Source organism: Carlito syrichta, unplaced genomic scaffold (genome assembly GCF_000164805.1).
Source record: "Carlito syrichta isolate Samal-C Ts95f unplaced genomic scaffold, Tarsius_syrichta-2.0.1 Scaffold301769, whole genome shotgun sequence".
NCBI lineage: Eukaryota > Metazoa > Chordata > Mammalia > Primates > Tarsiidae > Carlito > Carlito syrichta.
In genome coordinates, this window is record NW_007245865.1 from 57,892 (window position 1) to 69,191 (window position 11,300).

Genomic DNA, 11,300 nt, shown 5'->3' on the forward strand with positions numbered 1-11,300 from the left:
GCAGGTCGAGGTTGGAGTGGCCGGGAGCGGCCACTGCACTCCAGTCTGGGCGACAGAGTGAGACTCCAACTCAAAAAAAAAATTAATTAAAAAAAATAAATTCTAGTTGTGTGAACTGTCATCATCATCATGGCTCATGTTCGTTGGATTCAGTGTGTGCAAGGCAGTTTTACCTGTATTTCCAAATCCCCCCCAATAACCCCGCAGGATAGACACTGGTGTTATTCTCACTTCAGAGCTGAGGACACAGACAGAAAGACAGTAACCTGCCCAAGCCCACTGAGGGTGACTTTGGTGCCCAAGAACTCAGTCCACGGAGGGTGACTTTGGTGCCCAAGTAACCCAGCGGGATAGGCACTGGTGTTATCCTCACTCCAGAGCTGAGGAAACAGACAGAAAGACAGTAACCAACCCAAGATAACAAACTTGGCAGAGGGCAGAACCAGCAACGGATTCCAGGTCACTTGACGCGAGTTTTGCCTTTAATCACCATCCTATCGACATGACAAGCTGCACTGGAGAATTACAGGCCAGCATGGCTCCTGCGTGGTCCAACCATCTGCCCCCTCTATACCTTCCTGCCACCTCCAGGACATTTTGCCCCATTAAAGCCAGAGTGACATTTTCAAACAGCAGTTCCAATCACGTCACTCTGCTTTTCAATCTCTCGGGTGGCTTTCCATTGGTAGAGCACATGTTTTGGGGTCCTATCAGCAAAAGTAATCAATATTCATAATAACCTCTCTAGAGCAATGACAATGTCATCTCCGGAAAAATGACAGAAGATGATGGACTTAGGAGAAATGCTCTACTTTTGAGAAAAGAAGTAAAGGGTGAAAAAAAGGCTTCTTTGATTATGAAATGAAACCTATCAGTAATTCCAGAAATACTGGGGATGTCAAAAAATTGAACACACATTTTAAGCAATGTTAAGGGATATTCGCCATCATCAGAAGTGTCTGGACGCTGATGGTAACCACTTTGAGCACCTCTTGTAATGACAGAAGTCAAATGTGACTTGTTTTTATCTTATTGAGTATTACAATTTTAATATAGTTTTTTTGCTTCTTAAAATGTGTATACATTTTTTTTTGGCACCCACTGTATTTTTGCAATACTGTGTTTGATTAGAATCAGCAGGGTAGCTGAGTTAAAAGGATACATCTAGGGCCTAGTCAAACCTACTAATTTAGAATCTTTAGGGATAGGGTCAGGGAATCAACATTTTTTTTGTTGTTTATTGGGTATTTTTGGTTTTGGTTTTTTTGGGTTTTTTTGAGTTGGAGTCTCACTCTGTCACTCAGACTGGAGTGCAGTGGCACGCTCCCGGCTACCGCAGCTTTGACCTGCTGGGCTCCGGGGATCCTTCCGCCTCAGCCTTCCAAGTAGCTGGAACTACAGGCATGTGCTACTATGCCTGGCTAATTTTTGATTTATTGTACAGATGAGGTCTCATCAAGTTGCCCAGGCTGGTCTCGAACCTGCAGACTCAGGCAATCCACTCACCTCAGCCTCCCAAAGCAATGGGATTACAAGCTGAGCCACCGAGCCTGGCTTGTTGTTTTTTGAGTCAGAGTTTCTCTCTCTCACCCAGGCTGGAGTGCAGTTGCCTGATCATGGCTCAACACAGTCTCAACCTGCTGGGCTCAGGGGATCCATCCACCTCAGCCTTCCAAGTAACTGGAACAACAGGTGTGCACCACCACACCCAGCTAATTTTTTAAAAAAATTTATTGTAGAGATGAGATCTCTCCAAGTTGCCCAGGCTTATCTCAAACCCCTCAGCTCAGGGAATCCTCTCGCCTTCACCTGCCAAAGTCCTGGGACTGCAGATGTGAGCCACCATGTCCCACTGGAATCTACATTTTTGACAAATACTATAAATGCCTCCATGACAACCACTGACCTAACACTCTCCAACTCCAGGATACAACAAGTAACTGCGCAGCAAGTAGGGCAACACAATATAAACCATTAGTGTCAAGATCAAGACCCAGCTCACACTGTTTAATAACCAACAAGGCTCTTTTGTTCAAGAACAACATGGCATAACTCATGGATTCAAACTTCCCTAGCCTAGGTCACAGGTTTCAAATGCGTCCAATGCTTGAGCGGTCATTCAATACCACACATAGCCAGAACCCACACATCTAAGAAAACCTACTTCCTTATGCCAGGTCAACAGAGTTTTACTATATGTCCATTCCAATGATTATTCCATTTCTTCTCCTAAAATATACCATCCTGCCAGAGCTAGGAAATTGTGAGAGAGAAACTAAAAATCATACAAACCATGCCTTTCGGTCTTTCACATTCTAAAAGACCCCTAACAAGGTTAGAGATGAGCTTTGTTAACAGGAACATTCATCCAGTGTCTCAATTGCCTGGCATTTTAGCAGGTTTCCCTGACATCATCAAAACAGATCCCCAGGCTGGGCATTGTCGCTCATGCTTGTAAACCCACCCAGAACTTTGGGAGTCCAATGTGGGAGGGACTACTTGAGTCAGGAGTTCCAGACCAGCTTGGGCAACACAGCAAGATCTCATTTCTACAAAAAATAATAAAAAAAAATAAAATTAGCCAGGCATGGTAGCATGCACCAATAGTCCCAGCTGCTTGAGAGGGTGAGGCGGGAGGATCACTTGAGTCCAGGAAGTCCAGGTTGCAGTGAGCTATCATTGTACCACTGCACTCTAACCTGTATGACAAGAGTGAGACCCAACTCAAAAAATAAAAAAAGAACAGGACCTCAGCTGAATTTGTCTCTGGACCTGGAACGCCATTTGACCCACTATCAGCTCCTGGCTCTCATGGCTATAAGAAGACCAAGGTCTCATCAGGACAGTCTTCTCTGCATGGAGCCCCTCTGATTGGCAAGGCGTCTCCATGGCCCAGAGCAACAACAGTGTAGGGCACCGACATTAAATCCATAGTTCAGACAACAGGTGATTATTTTTCTTTTCTTTAATGCAAGTTTTCAAATTATTTAACCTGTGCCAAAAAAAAAAAAACACCCAGAAAAATACTTTCCTCTTCACAATGTAAAAAATAAGAAAAAAACCCCAAAAAACAAAGGTTTGACAGCATAAAAGTCAAACTGTCCTGAAAACTACTTAGGAAGATATGGGATTTAATGGTGGTGCTAAAGCAAATTTCTAATCTGAGTCATGCTATGTGGTTTAAAAACAAAATTTTTTTTGAAAGCTCGGAAATATCTTTAAGTACTGATGTTTAGCTCTGATTATTTTCAAGTATTTCTGTATAAAAGAACATGCTCCACTCTACACAACACAAATTAACAGTGCTTTAGAAACAATGATCGTATATTGCAATATCCCAAGAAGCCTGCAGAAGAAAACAAAACATTTGTAGAAGAAAACAATCAGCGAGGTATATTTTTCAAGGTATTTCACAGGTATGAAAGCAATTTTTCTCTCTCCATATTGAATTAGCAGGCCCAGCACATAAGTTACTCTTTGCAGAGTGTATGTCATCTAGGTAACAAATTGGGTCTCTCATTATGTGAGATGAACAAAACAATCACTGGCCAGATGTACTATAACAAATTTAGGCGAACAAAAGTGAGATTACTCAGGCTGAGTTGACAACCAGCACTCACTAAAGAGAAAGACAAACAAAAACAATGTGGAGAAGAGATCAAATTCGGAAGGTTTCTAACTTTCCAGATGTCATTCCAGCTTCCTAATGACAAGTTACAACTTCAATGTGTACAATCCCTGGGTTATTGATTTCTAGTAGAATTTTTTAACATACTCATAAATCCTTAAGCTTTCAACTCTATACCATACCAAAGAGTAGACCATTTTAGCCACCCCACTCAAGATTAGGAAACCGCCCTTTAGACCCTCTCAGCCGTGACCCTCAAGGCTCTCCTGAACATGCTGACAGACAGTGCCAATGCACAGGGCTAGGACTGCAGGGGCAAAGTACGGTTTTAAAAGGCCCCATTGGTCAAACAAGAATAGCTAAAGATGTTTTAAGACAGCAAAATCAGTACTTCAAAATTTTAAGTAACTGTGAAAGAAGACCAAGAAAATAGGTATTAATGCTAGCATAAAAAATATTTTTTTAATTGAATGTTTATTTGTCAAATCCCACTGCTTTTTCTTTCACTCCTTTCTGTTTTTGATCTTGGGGAAAACCACATCAGTATCAAATGTCACTTAGTTCTTATTCAAACAGAGCAAAGCAGACACAGCGGCTGCACCCGTGACTTAGCTGACCTGGGCCCTCAGTAAAAACAAACCTCTATAAATCACCAGATGTAAGCAATTGGGTAGTGATCACTTTAATTAATTGAACAGCTTTCCTGAAATTTACTGTATAATTCCAACCCTCCCAGCACCTTCTCCAGGAGCAACTAACAATGGTGGGGTTTTTTTTTTCTTAAGTTGTTTCAAGGAAAAAACAATTTTAACTTAAGTGGCTTACATACATACATCTTTAAATTATTCAAGATTAAGGAGGTTAATTACTTAATTTGAGATATTAAACCATGAGCATTCTAAATGCTACTATTAAATGCTGAAAGTAAAAAAATCACTCCCAAATCTGTCTGAATGCATGAATATACACATCATCTGCCCTAAATATACAGCAAATTCAACACAACTGTAACTGTACTAGAAAACTTGCATGTGCAAAATAACATGCAACGATATTTCTGACTTCAACCGCCTATGCAATTTTAGCTGTATAAGTTGGTATTTTAGTTGATGTTTCTGAACCCTGATGGCCACTGCAGGCACCAAGTTCATAAGAGGACACTCCCATGTTTTATTACCAACCCCCATTTCTCCTCACAAAACTCTGGTCACTCTCCACTAGGAACTACATAATACGTAATCCCTAGAGCCCATGCCCACCATTGAGCAATAGCACAATTAAAGTCCAGTCTATAGAATATAACCAATATTTATGAGGCAAGGTGGCTTTTTTGGATCTTGGAGACCAGTTCGGCAACAATAACAAGTGTGAAGTGTATAATTAAAGGGATACTTAAAATCTGGAGGGTGACAGTACTAGGGGTTGGAAAACAAATTGACCAATTTAAAGAGCCCACCTTTATTGTACCCTGAAGGATGTATTCAAATTTTGCCTATCAATTCTTTATGCTAGTCCCATGGTCCCATCAGACACACATGTGGAATTCCGCGAATATCCACTTACAAGGAAAGAAGTGTAATATTTGCTGAGACTGGTCCCAGATCTGGAATGGTCTCCAATTCGTTGTTGTTTAGTTTCCTATAAATGCCATAAAAGAAAGAAAAAAAAGAAGATGATTAGGTAATCTGTAATTTATAGAGATGAAAACTTTATAAATTACTTAAAGAGATTTCCCAAGTTAAAAAGTTTTAAATAAATGATTATAATCCAAATGTTCTTTATGGTTAAATAGTGTGAGGGATAAAATGTTTGATTCAAACCTTAAAGAGAAAACAACTAAGACTCACACTTCTCGAAGGTTTTGAAGGTGGCTCATGGAACTTGCCTTGATGAAAGATAATCTGTTATGACTTAAGTCCCTATGAGAAAACAGAAATAAAATTATAAGTAGTTTCTACACAATCATGAACAGTGCTGAGATGCAAGACAGTGTGGACTTATGAAATATCTCCATGGACACCAGCAAGAGCAAGAGAAAGAATTGGTCCATTCTGTCCGCAAATGAGATGGCAACCCAAAAAGCCAAACCCTCAAATACAAATTCCGAGGACAAAATTAGTTGAGGAGACTGGCAGATTCAAATACTTTTAAGCCCACAAATGTTTTAAGAGATGTTTCTTGGCACATGGTGAACAGATCTTTTGTGAACTGGTAGTTCTGTCTCACCCTCCTTTCCCCCCCTTCCATCTCCCCACTCCCAACTTGATATGATGACATCATGCTTATGAAAAGGGGCTAATTAGGCAGGTTGCTGAAATAAATGCCTCTAAAAAAAACCAAAACAAAACACCTTCTTATTGTCATCAAATTAAGCAGCAATGTCTCCACGACAGGCAAAGAAAACAGAAATTGCTTTGCAAGCATCTTTGTGTCTCTGGGTAAGGCGCCACACTTATTTAAAGTATTATTTAGTGTGTGAGTGTTGAGAGGGTAGGACACAATCTGAATCCTGTTTTCATGAATCCCCCAAATTTCCATATTCGGTAGTAACCCAATACATAATTTAAACCGCATCAACCATCTAACAAAGTTAAGCACATTGTAAGACACGTGAGCAGATATCATCAAAATAAATACGTTTCTTACTCAAGAACTTCATCTAACATGGTAACAATTTCCAGAGGACATCGTTCCTATTAAAAAATAATAACAAACCCTACACACACAATACTCTAGGCTAGGAAGTCATCTCATTTAAGATGCTAAATAGGAAACAAAATCCAGTCAACATGCTGGGTTGTTTTCCCTATATATGAAAACACATTGGCTGTGTGCCTTTAAAATGGTGTAAGACTTAGAAAATGTCTCAAAAGCTACCGAAAACCAGGCTAACTAGCAGTATAACTTAAAGATCCCCATCAAAAAAGATTATCCAACTCTTACTAAATTAATTCTTTCGATGTTTAAAATGAAGGACTTCAAACAACCAGAGTTTTAGATAGGGTTGATTGGAGAAAGAGACGGGTCGTTTGTTATATGCCTAGGTATTCCCGCACCCAAAATAATTTTTTTTTACAAAGGGACAGAAATCACATCCAGAGATGCACAGTGTTACTGAGGGCTTAGTTAACAATGAGAAACCAGAGAGCCTTTCAGTCCCCGAGTTTTTGTTTTGAGAATAAGCCTGGATTTCTCTCTTTCACCTAAAAAGAAAAATGTGCAAAGGGTTTATTTGAAATATGTTTACCTAAAGACCTACCAGACAGTAACAGACATGAGTAGATTTGTTCTGGTAGAGTTATAACATGAAAAAAAAAAAAAACCTGGCACAGTCTTTAAACTATAAAAATCCTGCAATTACAACCACTGCTGTGCATGTTCACCATGCTGGCTGGAGCCAGACAGTCAGTCCCTCACGGCCCAGCTCAAGTCCATCTGGAGTTCATCAAGGAAGCCGTGAGCCCAACAACTCGTGTTAGGATTCAAACAAAACCTGTGTGCTTTTAGCACCCCAGACAGTCACAGATTTCCTACACGATATAAAAAACAACTGAGGAAAAGAGTCCTTCACCTGGGAGGTAGCCTGAGTCAACAGAGGCTCTTGTGGGCCCACTTAAGAGCATTGAACCAGCGTCAAACTGCATCCCTATTGTATGAGGTTTTAAAGAAAAGGGTGAACCAATTGGGCATTAACATCTAATACAGGTGATCTTTTTAATTAAAAAAAAAAAAAAACACCTAAAACTGTGCCTTTCACTTCATTCTAAGTATTATTTCACAGGGCAATCCTGCGAGAGATGAGATTGAGGGCTTAACTTTTTTTTCTAACCAGTAATGGGATAAGACCTCCCAACAAAAGACCTCCAAAAGAATGAGAAACTGCCTTCAGAGACCAGTGCACATGCTGGGGACCATGCATTTCTAATCCAGAAGCGGGAGCTGGCAACTTGAAATATTTCGGTTATTGCAACACACTTCCAATTCCTGAGTTTGTGTACTATTAAAACCACATTATATGCGGGAGGGAAAAAAAAAAATCACCCCTTAAATGACTTTTACTGCTAAATACTTAAAGCTATGAAACTTTTAATGTACTTAAATTTAGATTTAATATAGTTTACATTTCAGAAATGATTACTTTCCAGTTAAAGGATGTCACATTTTCCTAAATCTTCCTTATATTGTTTTATGGCTAGGTCATTAAAAAGAGATTCAAGTTGTACAACGCCGATGCTTTCTAAATCCAGAACATAAAACATTCAATAAGGAAGGCAGATTCTTCATTTTCAGAGTCCCATTAATGAACATATTCGCCATGAAACATTTAAAAAAACTTTTTGTAATGAGGCTAATAAATGAAAAAGTTCGTGATGTGGGGAGGTGTTATCTATTTACCCAGAACTCAGCTAGCCAAATACTTAAAAACCAAACTCTTTCTACATGGCTCGAGAGATGTCTCTCTTCCTGCATATGAGCCAGAAAATAAATATAAATGAAAATAATTAATTTACAACATTGGGTTCCAGCTATCATTTTCTTCCTTTCAGCATTTGGAAATCTGACTTCCTAGTCAAAATTTAAATGCAAATCCAGCAGGGCTTCTTAATCAATCCCACTGGGGCCTGCAGAGCTGCTAATTCAGCAGAAATCTGGAAAGCTGAAAAACAAAAAGCCAGGCTGTAGCTGTTTTAAGACACTGATCCAAAGTGACTCATAAATCAGCCTGCTATATTCAAGTTTTAGTCTGGAAAATACAGAAAAACAGCTGTGAAAACCATAAGGACTATTACTCCCGCCCCACCCCCAATTCTGGTATGGACCAGGAGATTTATAACAGGCTAACACTAAAGTCACACCAGCACAAGTTACCTTTGGGACTTTTGCCTGAGTCCTGTTGAGAACCCAAACATTTCTACAGGATAAGATAAATAATCCTGAAATTCCAGTGAGAATTTAATAATACTTGAAGTTCTCGTTGGCAATGTGGCAACTTTTCTCTCTTTGGGCTAAAATACTCTTAACAAGCATTCCTCTGTAGCTGCAGAATTCTGTAAGTGCAAACTCTAGATGTAAACCCAAGTTTGCCTTTAAAGGCAGTTGTGTGCCAGGCCTCAGAGAGTTTCTTCTTTAAGGGCCACTTTCATTAAAGTGCTAGAGGTTACTTTCCAAAAGGAGAACTGAATGCAGTATTATTATTTTACAGCTCAAACTATTCAACTTTTCACCCATGGGGCTCCAATGGCAATAAACGACAACCAAATAACATGGAAAAAATATATAGGCAGGTATGGATTTTTCTTAAACTTGCTAATTCAACAAATGAAAAAGAGACACTGAACTTTTTTTCTGAAGAGTGATCCTAAGCCAGTATAAAGACAAACGTTTACTATTCTGATTGTCCAAGGAAAGCGAAGGCATGACATGGAGAATATCATGCATTTCTCTTATTTCTGAACTTAGAAACAATCGACTAAGAGTTTTTCAAATTATGTAAAATTTAAGTAGCACCTTCTTACACCTCCTATCCCAAAATACCAAACAACAGAGGAGGCAAAATTCAATTCCATGTGTTTCTCTGTTCCTTTCAAAGGTGGGGGGAAAGCTTTTGGTGCAAACAAAAGAAACATTTACAATAAAGAATTAAGACCACATGGTGTGGTGACACCTACAAAGATGGCTAAGTCACAGAAGCACCAGAATGACAGAGCTGTCCAATGAGTGATCACAGCGGGGTTTCTGACAACAGATTGAGTGCTTATTTATACAAGTGGAACTTATTTTCACATACATTTAAGGAATGTGGACTTGTATTGAGACAATTTACTGCTGGCGGAAATGTAATTAAAGACCGTGCTAACCAAATAAACTCTAATTTGTTTTTAGTGTGCCACCAAATTATCTGCAAAACAAAATCCCAATTAGGTCAGCTACTTTTAAGACAATGTTTAAATAGATATCGAACCCCTTTGGGTTCAACTCAACTTCCAATCAAGGGCCACACCATTATTCTTTTTAGGCATCTAAATCCACACACAAAAAATACTGCACACTAGCACGATCAAAAAGGGCCACTGGATGTTGAAAAAAACGACTGGATACAAGTTAGGATACTCTAAGCATTTCTAAACACACCCCAGGAAGCACTGTTTTCATTTTCTGTTCCTCATTCCCCTATTATTCCTAGGTGTTCACCTCCAGTCATTCAGATGTTCAGTTCCATATGTGGTCAATAGAGCCATTCACATTTCATGAATAAGGCAGCATGACCTCCTCAAGAGGCAATTGAACAGAATTAGCCACAACTAATTGAAAGTCTTCCTGCTTTAGGTTAAAGCCCTTATCGCCTCCTTCAATTGAAATAAAATCTACTAAGCAAAACATCCCATGATACGAGATTAAATATCACCCCAATATTCTCTTAAAAAAGAAAAAAAATTAAACTAAGGCTAACTAAAAACACACACAAAGAATACTGCTGCCTGATGGGCAATAATTCTACAATTCACAAATAAAAGCCTTTAGGTCAGCACGATAATGTGAAATCACAATCTCCTGATTAAATAACCTGACCAAACCCTCCTCCACTATTAGGACGTTAGGGCAGTCTTTTAGAGTTGTTTTAAGAACTTACAGTTTCCATTACAATTCCGCTAGGCCGAAAATCCAAGATTACATAGGCACTGGCACTTTTAATTCGTTTAAACAGGACAGCTTTTTTACATTTAAAAAAGTACAAGTTTTGGTTGTGTACACGTTACAGCATTCCTCCAATTTGAACAAAACTGGAGGTTGGGGGAGAAAACAGAGATGACCTCTGCAAAGGATCAGCATTTCCAACACAATTTCATTCCCTCCCCTATTCGTCCACGCAGATGGCAGTGACTTCGGGCTTCAGACTCCACAGCCAAAATCCCAAATCTTGCATAACAGCACCCTGCGCTCTCTCCTAAGCCGTCTGGGCGTGCGGAGAAGCGACAGAAATCACGCCCTTGGTTCTGAAAAATCCAGTTCCTCCCCTTCCACAGCTACTGACCCGTCTTTACAATCTGGTCGAAGAGTGGGGGACCTACGGTCTACTCGTGCGAAATTACCCACCAAGGGAAACAAAGTCTGTCGACCACAGCTGGGACAGTGACCGAATTCTGTTGAGGGGGCTTCCCAAATACAAGACCTGAGTTCAATGACTGGTTGGGAACAGGTAAAAGGGACCCGGACCAGTTAGACACTTAAAAGTTGAGCCACAAACTCAGAAACCCAGAGGGAGAACGGCAAACTCCGGCTGTGCGCAGGGTGCTACCTCTCCCGCCTCGGCCTGCCTGGCAGGGGAGCGAGGGCACGTGAACCTCTCCGCCGGATGAAGGTGCCCGCCGACGACCTCGGCCTCTGGCGTTGTCAGGGGTGCCCCTCCCCTCCGCCTATCTGCGTCCAGGCGGGGCACGCAAGGCGCCCACCTGCGCGGCTGGCAGGGCGCACGCGAGGGACACTGAGGCCCCCCCGGGGCTTTTCCCAGCCCCACAGAGCGCCGATCGGGGCCTGGGCCGGGAGCAGCCTCCCAGGGAGAAGGCACTGCGCGTCGAGCCCGGAGCCACCAGGCCGTCTGGGGCTCCAGTCTGCCCGAATCGCCAACCGCCCTGTGCCCTGCGCCCGCGGGAAGATATACTTACAGGCGAGC

General features: G+C 40.9%; 1 protein-coding gene across 1 annotated transcript in view; it reads right to left on the reverse strand.

Annotated features, from left to right (window-relative positions):
- Positions 1 to 10,813, reverse strand: part of LRIG3 (leucine rich repeats and immunoglobulin like domains 3) — a 55,733-nt gene extending 44,920 nt beyond the window's left edge. The window contains exons 1-3 of the mRNA XM_008055196.2: positions 10,699 to 10,813; positions 5,476 to 5,547; positions 5,192 to 5,266 (exon numbers count right to left, since the gene is read on the reverse strand). Coding sequence (XP_008053387.1) covers positions 5,192 to 5,266; positions 5,476 to 5,504 — 104 coding nt within the window. The 5' untranslated portion in view covers positions 5,505 to 5,547; positions 10,699 to 10,813. The remainder of the gene's footprint in view (positions 1 to 5,191; positions 5,267 to 5,475; positions 5,548 to 10,698) is intronic.
- Positions 10,814 to 11,300: the final 487 nt, after the last annotated feature.